We start from the raw sequence: 18,229 nt of genomic DNA on the forward strand, positions 1-18,229 counted from the left end.
GATTCTTCCAAACGAATACTCTTTATTATGCAGGTTATAACACGGATGGGTTATCTGGAATCTGGACTGTGCCTATTGAATGGTACCCATACATGAATCAGCATTCTGGAGATTCACGGGGTGAAAAGTCTATAAAAATTGCATGTTTTAAATTGCTGGCAGTGGTCACATGTATGATCTAATCAACTCAAGAGAAAAGTGTGGTGCCTGAACTTCAAACAGTATATGAAATACATTTTTGCTTTTTCTAAGAATGTTTTACTTTTGTCATGAAATAAATGCATTTGACAAGATATAGCAATTATAATCCTATGCCATTTTAGTATAGAGCAATCAAAACTGGATTATTGTACAACCCACATCAATATTCCCCATATCCAGCATATTGTCGGAGTGAGTTTCCTAATGGAAGCTGACTCCGACAGAGTAAAAATTGGAAGATAAATTATCCAATATTACCTTTATGCACCTCCTTGTGACCAGTTAAAGCAATATAGATTGAAGATCTGGCTATCTGTCTACTCTTGTTGGGCGATGTGACTCGAGATGGAAAAAAAGGGAAATTGCACAAGAATCTCAACAATTACTGTGATTTTTCAGATATTCATATGCCATTTCAGTGCATCGCCTTCTGCTGCTGAAATTTCAGCTTGCTACCAAAGCTCAGATTCTCTTCAGAATCTACAATGTTTTGCTATTAACATGTTTGCTAACATACTGTCAATCCTGTTTTGACCCCGGGGCAGCACGATGGCGCAGTGGGTTAGCTCTGCAGCCTCACGGCACTGAGTTCCCAGGTTCGATCCCAGCTCTGGGTCATTGTCCATGTGGAGTTTGCACATTCTCCTCGTGTTTGCGTGGGTTTCGCCCCCGCAACCAAAGATGTGCAGGTTAGGTAGATTGACCACGCTAAATTGCCCCTTAATTGGAAAAAATTAATTGGGCACTCTAAGTTTATTTTTTTTTTAAAATCCTGTTTTGATCCCTGGAAACACCACATGCTATTGTTATTCCAGCTGTGCAACTGTGGATTATCATATGTGATGTCATAAAAGCCACATGCAGTGCTTCAGTTAACATCTAACCACTTCAGTTGCTGCAGAAAGGAATAAGTAGCGATGCTTTTCCCAGTAGCTGCTTTTATTTAATTTTAAAGGTAAAGATCCTTCAGTTTGATGACATGAGAAAGATATAAATGTGCTTCTGAAAATTCATGAAAGTTATGCCATTCATCTTACAAAATTAACTTGTTTTTTCTCTGCTATTTTGAGAGAAGCTTTGGTGATGATGAGATCCAGTTACAGAATGCTAGATTGCTTATTTGTTGGCATCTAGAATAGTGTAGCTCGTGAACATACAAGTGCTACTATTTTTAGATAGTAGGGCCTAAAGTATTTTGTCCAGTTAGTTAATGTCCTTTACCACCTCATAACATGTTCACCACTCCTGGATCTAACATTAATGAGAGTAGGGCCCCAGCAAGTGTAAATCGGGTCTTCTCATCCAAAAATGTGCAACCTGAAAATCTACAGATTCCCAAGATAGTTGAGAAAATGTTGTCCATGTCATACACTGAAAACTTGAAGGAGCGAATAACTAGATACCATTCAGATCAGGGTCTGAATCAGGTGCGGCACACTGATACGATTGAGATGCAGAAGCTCCGACAAGTCAGAGCCTTGGCACAGACGAAGAAGATGGAAGAGTTTCTCATAATGCACTGTCTGTCACTGGAGGATTGTACTGCCTATCAGACGGGCATGAAGTATAGGTAAGGGGAATGTTCTTTCATTCACTGTGATTGATTGTTGACAATTGAAATATTTCATCTTGTAACTAAAATGTTGGTGTGCTTACAAAATAATTAGGAAAGTGGATTTGTAATTCAGGTTGTGGAAATGGACAGTGGAAATAGATTTTGAGAAACAAGCATGTGATGTTGGTAGTGATGAGAAGTGTTTGGGGAAATTATGAGAAGATGGGTGGGTTGACATCCAGCAAAAATAGATGGATTTGTTAGGGCTAATGCAATTTCCTGTTCTTAAAAATATTTTGTTTCTTTAAAAAAAAAAATTGGGTAAGCTAGCCACTGTTGTAAAACACTTTAATACTTTTACTGGGAAATCTGTTCACTGAATTTGAAGGTCCTGCAGGAATGGCATTCTGTATATACCATATACAAGTCACATATTCTTTACTGAACAAGGATAGGCCATTCAGCCCCTTGAGCTTGTTCCATCATTTAATGAAATCATGGCTGATCTGTATCTTAAGTCTCTGCTGCCTACCTTTTTTTGTAACCTTTAATATGAAAATCTTTCTTAGTTTTGAAATTTTCACTTGACTGCCAGCCTCAACAGCTTTTTGGGAGAATTAATTCCCAATTTTCACTATTCTCTCTGAGAAGCAATGCTTTCTAACATCATATTTGAACAGCTTAGTTCTAAATTTAGGGGTTGCCCTCATGCTCTGAACACCCTGCACCAGACAAAATAGCTTATTTCTATCAACCTTATTAAATCTTTGATTTTAAACACTTTGTTTAGATCGCCCTTTAATATTCTAAATGGCGAATAATATAAACCTAGTCTATGCAACCTATCCTTATAATTTAATCCTTTTACCCTGGTATCATAACCCTGGTATCATATCTCTGTGACCGACATATCTGTGAAAAAGGGTGGATTTTTCCACACAAGTTGCTATAACGTATTGTATCTGTGAGTAAGCTGTTGAGATAAAATTTTAGTGTGTTCTAATTTATGTTTTGTAACTTCTGAATAACTTCACAAGGGTGAATTACTACTTGACATTTAATAGGAAATCAATGTTTATGAAGCAGGAAGAGGACTGCTGATGTCAGACAAGTAAACAGGGTTGGTGTCGATCAGGACCAAATCGTGTGAATTGCACTCTAGAAATAAGATGTCAAATCAGGGAACACGGAATTTACTATTCCTTCATGGCAATAAGAAGCCCCATTATATTCTTGAAACCTGGCTGAATTTTGAACAGTTCTCAGTTAATTGCAAAAGTCAATCAGTTTTAAGTTGAAAAATGGAAGAAAAGTCCTAATTGACACTGAGGAATCATTACATGTGTATTTACTAATGGGCCATTTAATGGGTATTTACTAACGGATTATGGGAAGTGCTGTTTATAGAATGCAACTGGGTCAGAGTTGAATAATCTATTTTAATGTGGTAAATCATTTTTCAATAGTCTGCATTGAAGGCTTCTCTACTCGACAGAACGGAGATCACTGTTTACCAGTCACAGAAAATGTGACAATATTCTATTTCAGTGAAAAGCTTTGGGGATTACCATTTTTACAAAACTGCTATTAAACAAAAGTAAAGTAGTGCAGATGTTGTAAATCTGAAATAAACCAGAAATGCTAAAGATATACAAGTCTGGCAGAATCTGTGGTGAGAGAAACAGAGTTAACGGGTGTGATTTAACCACCACGTTGGTTCTGGGCACACCGGTTAAATAGTGGGAAAGGCCGAAATCGAGATCTGCGCCGGGCGCAAATCAGTTTGCCATCTAACTGTCCCGCTCCTGATGGCGAGTTCCGAATCTTGACCAAATATGGCATGCATATCATTGACCTCAATTTCCATATCATTAGCGAGATTGAAGTCGGATATAATGGCCTCCAGTGAATTAACCGGCTCCACAGTGAGAAATCACGCAGGTGTCATTTAGTACTCCTTGTTGAAAACGTGAAACTGGTGCAGTGGTTGCTATGGGGATCTGAGGAGGTGAGTAGCCATTTCCATTTTCGGGCATGCAGCTCAAGGGCACTGGAGTCGCGAGGCCTTCAAACCATCTTTAAATATTTTGGATACCAATAACAGGGGCAACTACAACTGCTGACTGTCTGTCGTACCAAACACTTTGAGGACAGAGCCCTGTTCTTGGTTATATCACTCTGACTGTGAGCAGCCTCTAGCTTCACAGTTGATGGGCTATTGCTAATAACGAACTGACCGTGTTCGTATGAGTGTTTTCTTTTGGTGTAAAATGTCCTGTATTTAGTTTTGGTTATGATGTGTCGGACCCGTTCTGGACTGAACTGTGCCCCTCTTGGGAGGGGTGGAATATTTTTCTCTCTGCTCTGTGTTAGAGTGGCCTTTTTGGGTCGGTGTACCTTCCCACTGGTGGTGGTGGTAGTGATGCTGGGAGTTTTGAGTGGCAAGTGATTGGTGGCCTCATTGATTATCTTCTGTATTTTGATACTGCCAATAAACTAAAATGTTTGCAGGCTGTGCTTGCTGCTTGCTCTTGCTGGTGGCTGCAAATGCCTGGAGGCTGCTGTTGCTGTTTCCTTCCTTTTCTGTTGCCAGAAAGGACAATATTTTCTAAGGTACCTGTGTCCTGGAACACTGGGTTCCAGGGGACATATGAGTCCAGAAGGGGATGCCGGTGATAGCCCAACAGGGGATGGGGATGCAGGCAGGCTGCTCTGAAGATTAACGTGACTGGGACTTCACATGTATCAGGTGTCATGTGATTTAACAGTGTACATTTGACATTTCCATTGCCCCTAGCTACGGACTGTGACCCCACGAGTACCTGGAGCCGGAGGGCCCTCGCCAAATTACTGGCCCCACTGTGCTACCCTGTTCTGCCAGCTGCCCTTGAGATGCACTGGTGGTGGGAGGGAGGGAGTCAGAAGAACTGGAGACTGCTGTTATCTCCTTGCTGGCAGGCCCTGGTTTGGGCTGCCGGGCGTCGTCCTCCCTGAAGGGACTCTGGGGGGGTCTCCACGGGACGGAGAGGCAGCCCCCTCCTGAATTTCATGGCCATGTCCTAGCATCTGCACTGGCTCTGTGTTAATCTAGCCCAAAGGCTCGGCATCTGACTGGGACTCAGCTGAGTCCTGGAATCCAGCTGAATTCTGGGATCCTGCAGACCTCCGACTGCTGACTCCCTGGGATGTTCCTGCCTCCACCAGATGTGCCGTACAACTTTGTGGTGTTGGCCAGATTGTGCCCCAAAAGACTGTCCACTAATATCACCCTCTTTGCGCTGGTGGAAGGTAGGGGCGATAGTTGTGCTGGTGGCTGAGAAACAGGCACAAAGACCGGATGTGGGGAGGGCACAAGATGGTAGCCAGAGATTTGGGGTGCGGGGGGAGGGGGGTTGGGAATTTGAGGGGTAGCAGGATGAACTGATGGCAGGAGAAAGGTGGAAACTTACCCTTGCAGTTCGGTGGAGGGCGTTAGCTTTCTTCATCATTGTACTGCGGTCCTCCTGGTCATGCTGCCCACACTGACTGCCACTGCCTCCCAGTGGCATTGGTGGCCTTTCTGCTGGCCCTTCGATCCCCTCGGGGGAACAGGATGTTCTGTCTCGCATCCATTGCATTCAGAAGCCTGGCCAGGTCGCATCCCCAAAACAAGAAGCAGGTCTGCATGCTGCCAAGCCTGTGTGTTGACTGGGAGTAAGTGGTGTGGGAGTGTTTAAAAGCAACTCCTCTTGTTAGCAGCGAGGTGCTGAGGCGCGCGTCTGGCGAATCATACGGCAAAACCGCCAGTAATGATGAGAAGTCCTTGGGGGCTCATTTCTGGCACTTAAGTGCAGTTAAATATGGGCTGTAATCTCGCCAATACAGTCGTCAGAAAACCCCTCCCACCAATTGCACACAAAATGGCACTTCGAACTTTTCTGTTAAATCGGGCCCAAAATGTTCACCCAGTGGCCCTTTGTCAGAAAAGTTAACTCTGCTTCTCTGTGAACTGACACTGCCAGACCTGCTGAATATTTATGGCATATTCTGTTTTTATTCCATTAGTTTCTTGTATTTGGTAGAAATCTCTAATTCTAGGGATATGGATAACATGCAAGGTCTCAAGCAAAACGCATGCTTGCTAATTCTTTTTTTGTATCAATTAGATATTATACTCTGCTGATCCTTGTTGAAGCAGTTCTAAATTTGGCATTTTGACAAAAGAAAACACAAAACCATAATATCCATTCGTGGTCTGTCTTTGATGAAGCAAAAGTAGGCTTCAAAGCCTCGCCACTTGCTTAACTGAAGATTTTGTTAAGATTTTAAATGTTCTTGCCTGCATACAATTCCCCAAGGGTCTTACACTTGGCAATGTACCTCTTGGTATTGGCACCGCATTCACACTGATAGTAAGGAAAACAACTCACTAATGCCAGGATCAAATTGTTCAAAATGCATGTGTTATTAGTTCCAAAGGGATTGTTCTGGGACAGACTGAGCAGGTTTTGTAAAAATAATCTTTATTAGTGTCACAAGTAGGCTTATGTTAACACTGCAATGAAGTTACTGTGAAAATCTCCTAGTCGCCACATTACGGCGCCTGGACGGGTACACAGAGGGAGAATTCAGAATGTTCAATTAATCTAAAAGCAGGTCTTTCAGGATTTGTGGGAGGAAACCGGAGCACCTGGAGGAAATCCACGCAGACATGGGAAAATGTGCAGGTTCCTCACAGACAGTGACCCAAGCCAGGAATTGAACCCGGGCCCCTGGCGTTGTGAAGAAACAGTGCTAGCCACTGTGCTACTGTGTCGCCCTTTATAGTAGCCACTTGGAAGTCAACAGTCCCCAAAAATGAATCAACACTTTTTGGATTGGGAGGGGATGCAGGTTGGTCCAAAGGGACACATATTCCATTTGGATTAGGCGCAGTAATCAGGTATGATTGTAAGGTTTGGTGATCTACCAAACGTCAGCTTCAGGTGTTCTTGGAAACTGAAAAAAAAACAGCTTCTACAAACGTTTTTGAATATTATACGTTCCACATTACAAATTTGTAAATCATTGCCCATTGTTTGATCCGTTTCATTCACTTTTATAATACTAACTATACAGCTAAGTCCTATATAATCCTCTTAGCAGTAATTCTGTATTTTTCAACAACATTTTAATTTATTTGACTCAGTAAATCTTTAGCTGAGTTACTGAAATTCATTTTCGAGTAATTGTTCATTGAAGTGAGCATTACAGATTTTTAAGTTAAGAATTTGCACATTTACAAAAAATTGTGGATAAGTAGATTGCCAAATTTGTTACATTTTTTGTGGCCTCTGGTTATAAAGATTTTTAAAAATCTTGCATTCTAACCGTTTGTCAATTGTACCACAAGATTTGGTTTTTAAAAATCCATCCTTTTAAGAATGAATCTTACTATGGTTTCTTAGGCTACTAGTATTATATGACTTAAGAACTCATGCCGTTGTATTATCTGATCACTTGTTCATTGGATGTTGTAATTTAAGGTAATGCATACAGGTTGTTACAACAGCTGATAGTCAGATTACTACATTTATTGATGAGAGAAGAGTTGGGTTTCTTACTGTTATCAGCAGCTTTGTCATGGTAGCCAGTAGAAGGTACTAAAGTATCCTTGTTTAACACATTTTCTCAATTGCACAAAGAGCTCAAAGTGTTTGGGTGACTCTACCCAACCGAGTTAGCAATAAGGTGGAACCTGAATTGGCTGAATGTGGCAGAATTCTTTGTTTTGTGGAACATGTTAGCACTGTAACTGGTTATTTAATTTTCGCACTCAAGCTAATAGCTTTAAAAGTCATGCTCAGTGGGGCAAATTCCGCAACTATATTGCTGCTCTAGTTGAGGTCACTAATGTGGCACATATAGAGAGTGAGCCTGCATAGTTCAACAACTGATGGGATAAACTTCCTGAGCTTTAGGAAAGACCTATTTTGTCCAACTAATAGAATCTAAAGTTAAGTTTCAGACATTTGTATTCTGTCAATATCAACCACCAGCCTTTTAATAATTAAAAAATTTAGATCAGCGTGTCAATATTGACTATTTCGCACTGTTTCCACCCCTGTTTATTAACTGACTCTGAAACAGTAAGCCTGTTGCAAATGGACTGACATTCAAGCACAAACCAGTAAATCTGAAACCATTTACAGTTACTGTGGCTGTGTTTCACATCCATTCTGTTTGTTTGTTGTCTGAAATATAGAAAAGCAGTTTAAGCAAGTGTTGGGACAAATTTGGGAGTTTTTATGAAATAGCAACTATTAGTTGGGAATAGATTCCTCAACTCTATGGTTGAAAATAGTCCTGCGCTGTCAGCCCCTCCCCCCCCCCAGGCAAGTTGAGAATATTTAATTGCACTCCTGACTTGAGTCTGGTAGATGGGGACAGACTTTGGGGAGTCAGGAGATTGTGTTCCCTTTTGTAGAATTTTCAGTGTCTGACCTGCTCTTGCAACCACAGTATTATAGGGGGTCCAGTTCAGTTTCTGTGATTTTGATAATGAGGGTTGAGTGTCATGGGGAGATGATTGGCTTCTCTCTTGTTAGAGATGATCATTGCCTGGCACTTGTGTGGCACAGGTGTCATGGCAATGCAAATTGTGACTGAGTGAGATCTACCTACCTTCAGAAGACGAAATGAGGACCTATTTTTATTTTTGTATTAAAATGCAAGAAAAGGACACTGGCTACAAATGGGTGCCATGGTCACCTATGGTCTGGAAATTATAAATAGATCTTTTCTGGAAAGTTTCTACATGACTTCCACCGCTGGCACGTTGCTCATGGAATTCCACACCTGAGGGTGTGAAGGTCCATTTCAAAAAGGGACTCTTGAAAAGTAGACATTAAAAATGCAAAGGGCCTGGACTTAATCAGCTGTAATTCTGTCAAGACAATGGAATTGCTAACCAGCCAGATACCCAACAGACATGCAAAAACCCCTTGTGGAGGATGAAATAATCCCACCTATGGTTTCTACTAACTTGAAATGTGTTAAAAGTTTCTGAAATGAAAGATCAAAAATGCGATCACTTGTTTAACCGTAATGGTTGCAACACGTTAATCAAATCCCTTCCTTTGAATATACAGACAGGAGGTTTAAGAACTGGTTTTGCCAATCCAGAAACAGAAAAATGAGAAGTCATCTAGAAAACCCACTGTCTCGCTCGTTCTCCCCCCTTGCGATGAAATTGTCTCCAACAAGGTGCAGTTATCTAACCTTCTAATCAACTCCAAAACTTAAAGAAAACTAGCTAACTTCAAATGACTACAATGTTCAACAATCTGCGCCGCAAGGACAAGCAAAGGACTTAAATCGTATATTCTTTAACTTTTATTTGGACTTTTCCTACTTCTGACATGTGTGTGCCACTGTGCCTTTTATCAATTTTTTCGTGAGTTTGGTACTAATAAACTTTTTCTTTGACTCAAGAAAATCTGGTTTGATTCACTCCCTTATTTAAAAAAGTAAATACATTTGGACAGGAAAAGGTATTTAACAGGGAAAATATACTTTTAAATCAAAGGGGCTGAATTAGGAGAGCCAGTTCACTCCTCTTCATCCGGTTGTTCCATTTGCCACTCATCAGCCCAAGCCTGAATGTTGAACCAGGGTCTTACTGATATGGGCTCAGACTGCTTCAGTGTCTGAGGGGTCATGAATGGGTGCTGAACATTGGGTTTGGGGGGGTTTCGTTATATGCGTTGTTATGGGTGCCGGGGGAGTGTTATTATTGTTATTGTTAGTATTATTATGGTTCTGTTATACATTTTTCAAAAATCTCAAAAAATTATTTTTTTTTAAAAAATGAATGGTGCTGAACATTGTGAAATCATCAGTGAACATCCCCACATCTGACCTTGTGGAGGGATGGTCATTGATACAACAGCTAAGTGCGTGGGCTTAGTATGTAATATGTAACTTGTGCACATTGACTAAACAGATGATTGGAACTCAGAAGAAAGTGCTAAACTGGCAGGTGAAATGTGCAAGATGTGAACTACTTTGCACTTCATTTATTTTAAAATTTAGAGTACCTAATTCATTTTTTCCAATTAAGGGGCAATTTAGCGTGGCCAATCCACCTACCCGGCATCTTTGGGTTGTGGGGGCGAAACTCACAAAACACGAGAATGTGCAAACTCCACACAGCAGTGACCCAGAGCTGGGATCGAACCTGGGACCTCGGTGCCATGAGGCAGCACTGCTGACCACTGTGCCACCGTGCTGCCCCTACTTTGCACTTCTAGATCTGGGAATAAATAGTGATCTGATTACTGTTGGATGATAGTTTGGATTCAAATTACTATGTATTTGACCATGTGTGTATATTGACAGTATGCACTAGCATAATGTTTGAATGTAGGGGTTTCAAGACCAAGCCCAATGTCTTAACCTGACATCCACAAACTTATACTATCGGTATGGATCAAGAGTGATTCCAGAATGTCCCTGGCCTGTATGGCTCATCTACACACTGGATAACTATATTGACCCATTGTGGTGTGCTGGCTTAATACATTTTAATTGATGTGTTTTTATTTTAAAAAGTGTAGAACTGGGTTATTGCAACAATTGGGAATCGCTGCCACTGAATTGGTATGTTTGTAGTTGGTTCACAGGAATTGCGAATTCACTTTTAGATCTTCTTTCTGTCTCGCTGGATAACTTAATCACATTCAATGGCAGGATACATTGCACACTAGAGGAAAGTATTTCATCTAGTTTTGTAAATAGAACATCCTGTTGAACACATTAAATGCATAATGCAACATATTGATGACATAGCAGCATGGTGCAGCATGACATTTTTGAACAATGTCCTTTCTCCCTCAGGATCTGGGTTAGGATGCAACTCAGACAAATGGAATTAAAGCCGCCTTTGTAATGGCGGTTAATGGTCTTACTGAAGTGAGCTGGGCAGTCTGTATTCTACTCCTAATATATTTAATCCTATAATCTAATACTGCTCTTAGATTCAGAGTGGCAGTTGTTCAGTTGCACTCATGCCAAAAAAAAGAATTGGGAAACCAGAGGCCGTTGTTATGGTCTTTCACTTTTCCACAAAATAATTGGAGGAGTCTCAGGCACACAACAATCATTTATTGACCAATACATTGGGAGCGCACAACTTCAGAGAAAGTCTTCCGGAGCTGACTCTTCCCAAAACATGAAATCAAGTAACATTTAAACAGTGCAGGTCTCGTAAGCATAGACATTGTTTACATTTGAGCATTATCTGGTTCAACGTTTAATTAAATAAGTTGCATATTTACTCTTCATCTTTCTGTGGATTTCTCCTCTGCCTCCCTACTTGGTGCCAGATCCCAATAGATGTGCCTGGTCCTTAGGTCAAGTTAGGAAAACATGTTAACCTTTATCCTGCTGATTTGTAGATTATGCCTTTCGAACAAGCTGTTAAGTTCACTGCGAACCAGTTAAACTAGAAGCATGTTGCTTGACCCTTATGCTGACCGTGGCAAATGGTGCCATGTCAGCTTTTAATTGACATCTTTGTAAAATTGTTCTTTACTGCTTTAGTATATCATACTACACAATATAAATTCAAAATCCCTGAGAATAATTGTTAATTGCCCTAATAGATTGTTGTTAATAATAATCATTTGTCTCCTCACAACATGGTGCTAAGTTTGTTGCAAGGAGCTCATCTGAAATTAGCACCAAAGCATGCTACATCAATCGTGACCTGTAGTTGCATGGTGACTGGTGCTGCCAAATGATGCTCTTTTTGGGTAGAATGTAGAAACAATTTGCATTGTACCATTGTTCTCTTTCCCGAATTCCACTTGTAGCTTCACTCATTTTCTCTGCCACAAAATATCACAATACTGCAGTATTCCATTGAAGCTTATAGTTATTTTTATGGGGAATACACAACAAACAACAAAGTTGTGCTAAGGAGATAGGAAACTAATATCATAGTTCTTTAGATACTCGGTGCAGTTGTATTTTAATTTTTCTTTGCTTATGTTTGTGCTAATACTTATCATTACAGCAGAAAAGCTCAACAATTCTATTCACCACTTTGTGCTTTCAACCATCCAACCCTCTCCCTTCCTTTCACTCACAGGCCCTTTCATTCTCTCACTCACTTCCCCTTGCTCATAGGATAATGAGGGATTGGAAGAGGGAAGCGATGAATGGGAGCAGGCAGTTGGAAACAGTGACCAGGAGGGTTGGGGAGAAGAATGTAACAGGACAGTTGGGGAGGAAAGTGGTGATCATAGAACATCATAGAATAATCGAATCCCTACAATGCAGAAGGAGGCCATTCAGCGTCTGCACTGACCCTGCGAAAGGCCACCCTATCTAAGCCCAATCCCCTGTACTCCCACCTAACCTTTTAGACACCTAAGGGACAATTTAGCATGGTCAGTCCACCTACCCTGCACATCTTTGGACTATGGGAGGAAACCAGTGCACCCGGAGGAAACCCACACAGTCAGTTACCCGATGTTGGAATCAAACCCTGGCGCTTTGAGGCAGCAATGCTCAGCACTGTGCCGCCCCAGGTAAGAAATCACCTTCTCCTTGTGGCTGAAGAGCTTATCCCAGAGTCCCAATGCAGATTGTGCCCACTAAGGGACACAACGGAAATAATCTTCACCGCACGGCAATGACAAGAAAAATGCAGGGAACAGCACCAACCCTTGTACAAGGCCTCATTTGACCTCTCAACATTCAAAACTGTCAACCGTGAGGGGTTAAGGAGCATCATCCTCCATTTTGGCTGCCCCCAAAAGTTTGTCACCATTCTCCTCTGCCTTCTCCACGTTGACATGCAAGCGGTGATCCTGACCAACGGACAGGTTCCGTTCTTCATCTCTGATAGACCCCACTTTTCCTTAACTATTAATATATTGGTAAAACACCCTGGCACCCTGCCTGAATAATGCAGAATCTCTGGCTGTATTCCTCTTCCAGCCAAAAGCTAACTCTGAAAATCTCACCATCTGACTGCTTGAGTTCCTGGCTCCTCCCATTAACCACATCATCTTACTAAGTTCTTACATCCCAAGGGATCGGCTTCAACATAAATAAAAATCCATTCGTCCAAACTTTTACGATGCTTTAATTGCACCTCTGTCTACAAAAACCCTAGTTGTCTTTAAAACCAGGAGTTTTAAAAACATGACTGCAGCAGTCACATACTATCCCAGATTTTTAACCCTTACTGCACCTAATACATTAAATACAGCATATCTGAAATTCCTGCGTTCATCACAATCATCATGTCTATTGAGTCCAGTACTGGTTAGGGAACTTCTTCATCGACATAGTTCTGATGCTCATTGGTTTAAGCTGGATAGGTTGGTTTAAAGATAGATAGTCTTTTGAAGACTAAAGGGTTATGGTGTTCGGATGGGAAAGTAGAACTGAGTCCAAAAAAGATCAGCCATGATCTCATTGAATGGCGGAGCAGGCTCGAAAGGCCAGATGGCCTAGTTCTTATGTTCTTATGTAAGCCATCAGCAGACCACGAGCCAAGAGCTCATGAGCTGAGCCATCAGGAAAACATTTCTAGTTTTATTTGGTTTGCTTCTGGCTATATTTGTGTTCATTTAAAATAAATAAACAATGTAGAGTTTCTGTTCATGGTCAGAAGGTTATCACCCTGAAACATTAGTTGCTATTCCCCCATAGATGATGCTGTCCGACCTGCTGACTATTTCCAGTGTTTTGTTTTTATTGCAGAAATGTTGTTGCTGTACTGTAGATGGCAGTGTGAGTTGTGTTTTCATCCTAAATAGCACAAGGCCCCTATTTGAGACAAATAAACCAGAAATGTCATTTGTTTTTCCCAAATTAATCAAATATCTGGTGTTCTAGTACTAACATTAGAACTGAGTGAACACTCTTGATCTCAGATCCTAGTATACTGGAATGCAACACTCGAAAGGGTGATGGAAACAGATTGAACAGTAACTTTTCAAAGATGATTGGATAAATACTTGAAGGTGAAATGTTACAGGGATATGGAACAAAAGCAGGGATATACTTGGATAGCACTACCAAAGGTCCAGCACTGGCATCTCTTCCAGCAAGAACTCTTTAAGTGTCTAAACTCTTTGATACATGCACTCTGCCATGGTCAGTCATTGTTGGGCCATCCAAAGCACACTTTTTCAGTAACTTCAGCAGCTGTGGTTGACACAATATTCGGGAGCATTATGGAAATGAACAGGCAGTACCAATTTGGTATCCTGTCTACAATGTGATTCCTGCACTAGTTTTCAAGGGTTATCCATTTTAACACCCATACTGTATTTCATTTATGTCTGCTATGCTCTGGATTATTATTCATCCACTATCTAGGTGCTGTATGTTTAGATGAAGGCTATACTATATTGGGTTAGATATTGCATGGACAGATGAAGGCTGAAACTTCAACTTCATTAACATGATATTCCATTGTCAGCACCTAGCTTGTGGCCACTAGTTGGGATTACAACTTCATGCTAGATTAGTTTTGTGCTCTGAGACCATGACTATTAAGAACTGGATTTTGACTGTCTTAAACTAAATTCACATAATGCCATTACAGTTAGTAGAGTTTCATCTATAGTATCAAAATTTTACAGCACAGAAGGAGACGTTTTGTTCCATTGTGTCCACACCAGCTTTTTACAAGACAATTCAGAATTAAGGTTAATTGTTTACAATTTAAAATGTTGTGCATTTGTTAATTGAAGTCATGTCTTGAGTTCCTAAATGCTTATTTACTAGATTATTGAGATCAAATGGGAGTTTGACATCATTGATATTTTACATATAACCCTGTTGAGTGGGGGTAGTAACTAACACGTCATAACCTCTCTATGCTGCGTCCCAGTCTTAATTATAAATGTACAAGGTGTATGCTGGTTTTCATTGTTGTCAGTGCATACTGCTGCCATTTCTCCTGCCTTGGGATGCTTTCTCCAGCCGTATTTTAAACTGAAGTGAGAGACCTTTGCTGAACAGTTCAGAAAAGAAAGAGAGTAAACGATGATCTGGTGGATAAATGCAGGATCCAATAATTACTAATGGGTCCAATACTGTTTTTGTTATTGATTCATGAGATGTGAGCATCGCTGATAAAACCAGTATTTATTGTCCATCCCTAATTGTCCTTGACAAGGTGCTGGTGAACCACTTTCTTGAAGTGCTGCAATTCATGTGGTGCAGATATTTTTTTTTTTAAATTACTTTATCTTAGTTACAAAGCCAGGGCTCAGAGTGTGGACAGAGGCGAACCCCTAATCCAGCTCCTTGCCTGCTCCAAAAACCAATTCAAATTGAATCCAATTCATGGTCCCCATAAAGGAGACATACCAGATCTGAGCCAAAAGGCTCAATCTACACTCAATCTTAGCCAAAAGGCTGAGAAGCGATTGTGGTGCAGATATAACCACAGTTCTGTTGGGGAGAGAGTTCCAGGATTTTGATACAGCGACTGTGAAGGAATGGCAGTATTGTCCCAAATCAGGTAATCTGTGACCTGGAGAGGAACTTGCAGGTATTGCAGTTCCCATATGTGGGTTGCCTCTTCTTCTAAATGGTTAAAATCATGGGTTTGGAGTGTGCTGTCAAAGGAGCTCGGTGAATTACTACAATGTATCTTAGAGGTGGTACACAGAGCTTCATTGTGCACTAGTGGACGAGGGACAGAATGTTTAAGATGGTGGATGGGTTGCAGTTCAAGTGGGCTGATTTGTCCTGGATGGTGTTGAGCTTCTTGAACATTGTTGGAGCTGCACTAATTTAAGCAAATGGGGAGTAGTGGTCCATTGCACGCCTGGCTTGTGCCTTGGAGACCGTGGATATGTTTTTGGGAGTCGGGAGATGAGTTATTTGCCACAGAATTCCCAGTCTCTGGTCTGCTTTTGTAGCCACAGTATGTATATGGCTAGCCCGGTTCAGTTTTCGGTCAATGGCAACTGGGGTGTTGATGGGGAATTTAGCAATGCATTTGAATATCATGGGGAGGTGGTTTGGTTCTCTATTGATCGAGATGGTCATTGCTTGGCTCTTGTGCAGTGCGAATGTTACGTGCCACTTATCAGCCCAATTATAATCGTTGTTGTCCAGGCCTTGCTGCATGCAGACATAAATTGCTTCTAACCTGAGGAATTGTGAATGGTACAGAACACTGCAGTCATCAGTGAAGATCTACACTTCTGATCTTATCTTGGAGGGAAGGCCATTGCTGAAGCCGCTGAAGATGATTGGACCTGGGGCACTAACCTGAGCAACTCTTGAAACAATATCCCAGGGCTGAAATAATCGGCCTTCAACAACCACAACATTTCTCCTTTGTGCTAGATATGACTTCAACCAGCAGTGTATTCCCTCTGATTCACATTGACTTCAATTTTGTGAAGGCTCCTCCAATGCTGCCTTGTGTCTCTGGAATTCAGTTCTTTTGTCCATATTTGGATCGAGACAATAGTGAGGTCTGGAGCTGCGTGTCCCAGCAGAACCTCAACTGAGTGTCAGTAAAAAGGTTATTTGTGAGTAGGTGCCACTTGATAGCACTGCCAGCACTATCTTATGTCTCTTTGCTGGTGATTAGAGTAGACTAATTAGTTATAATTGGCTGGAATAAAATCAGAAAATGCTGGAAATATTCATCAGATCAGATGTCTGATGAAGGGTCATCGACCTGAAACATTAACTATGTTTCTCTCCATAGATACTGCCTTAACTGCAACATTTTCTTCCTGTTTTTATTTCAGATTTCCAGCATCTGCAATATTCTGCTTTCGGTGGTGATAAATGGCTGGATTGGATTTGTCCTTTTTGTGCAATTTTTCTCATTGTCTGATAGATGCCAACGTTGTGGCTGTACTGGAGCAACTTGGCTAGAGGTCATGGCTAGTTCAGGAGCACAAGCCTTCAGTACTGTAACCGGAATGTTTTCAGGGCCCATAGGCTTTGCTGTTCTTTGTGCCTGCAACCATTTCTTGATGTCATGAGAAACACATCGAATTGACTAAAAACTAGCGTCAGTGATGTTGAGAATCTCAGGAGGAGGTTGAGATGGGTCATCAACTTGACATTTTGGGTTGATGATAGGTACAAGTGCCTTGGCCTCGGCTTCTGCACTGATGTGCAAGTCTCAACAACCATTGAGGATGGTGTTTGTGAAGCCTCCTGCTCTAGTTTGTTGTTTTCCTGTCTACCACCATTCATAATTGGGATGTAGCAGGACTGTATAGCTTTGATCTGATTTGGTCATGGGGTTCCTTGGCTGTCTATTGCGCTTTGTTTTCACTGTTTGCATGTAGTCCAGTGTTGTAGTTTCGCCAGGCTGACGCATTCATTTTTATATATGCCTGGTGCTGCTCCTGGCATGCATTGCCATTCATTAAACCATGGTAGGTGACCTGCCTTGATAGTAATGGCAGAGTGAGGGATATGCCAGGCTATGAGGTTACAGATTGTGGTTGAATATCATTCTGCTGCTGCTCACAATGCCTCACCGGTTCCTGTTTTTAAGCTGCTAGATTGGTTTTGAATATATCCCATTTAGCAAGGTGGTAGCACCTCACGACACAATGGAACATGTTCTCAATGTGATGATGGGGCTTTGTCTCCATGGAAATGTGCAGCCATTCCTGCCAATACTGCCGTTAACACATGCATCTGGGGCAGGTAGATTGATGATAAACGTAGATTGACCCATAAACATGATGTCAGTACTTACCAATAGACACAGGAACAGGGGTAGGTTATACAGGTGCTCGAGACTTTTCTGCCATAAGATGAATCATGGCTGATTTGTATTAGCTTCAACTAGCCTCCTTGGTTCGGCATCTTTCAGATTTTTGTTAGACAAGGGTACTTTCAGTCTCCTTTTGACTTCTTTAATTCACCTAGCCTCAACAGTATTTTGAAGGAGAGAGTTCCAGATTTCCATTCTCAGTTCTGTGAAGTGCTTCCTGGCAACACTCCTGAATGGCTGTGCTCCAATTTTAGAATGATGTCATCTTGTTCTGGACTCTCCCACCAGAGGAAATAGCTTTCTCTTTTGATTCTAAGAAATCCTTTTCGTTAAATGCCTTAGACTTCAATACTCATGTAGCCTTTCCTACAATTTATCCCTTTTTAACCCCTGTATCATACTGATGAACCTGCACTGCACTTTCCAAGGCCAATGTATCCTTTCTGTGTTTTGGGGTCCAGAATTGAACGCAGTATTCTAATTGGGTCTAAACTGAGCTGTATTATAACTAGCATATTTTCTGCTTCTTTGCATTCCAGTACCTCAGAGATAAAGGTCTATATTCCATTAGCCTTTCAACTTTTTTGTACCTGTCCACTAGCTTTTAACAATTTCTATATTTGAGCTCCTAAAAATCTCTAAACCTTCACCGTTCCTGGCATATCATTTTCTTTTACAAAATACTCTAAAGCAATGTTTTTCAAACTTTTTTTTCCGGGACCCAC

General features: G+C 41.2%; 1 protein-coding gene across 19 annotated transcripts in view; it reads left to right on the forward strand.

The window, feature by feature from the left end:
* Positions 1–18,229, forward strand: part of kcnab2a (potassium voltage-gated channel, shaker-related subfamily, beta member 2 a) — a 307,091-nt gene that overhangs the window by 158,396 nt on the left and 130,466 nt on the right. The window contains exon 2 of one of the 19 annotated variants that reach the window (XM_038773827.1): positions 1,533–1,771. The exons of 16 other annotated variants lie outside the window; for them this stretch is intronic. In XM_038773827.1, the coding sequence (XP_038629755.1) occupies positions 1,554–1,771 (218 nt within the window). In that variant the 5' untranslated portion in view covers positions 1,533–1,553. Of the gene's footprint in view, positions 1–1,178; positions 1,772–18,229 lie in introns of those variants that run through there. 2 more of the 19 variants (XM_038773824.1, XM_038773826.1) reach the window with 2 other exon arrangements.

This window comes from Scyliorhinus canicula, chromosome 16 (assembly GCF_902713615.1).
Source record: "Scyliorhinus canicula chromosome 16, sScyCan1.1, whole genome shotgun sequence".
Lineage (NCBI taxonomy): Eukaryota > Metazoa > Chordata > Chondrichthyes > Carcharhiniformes > Scyliorhinidae > Scyliorhinus > Scyliorhinus canicula.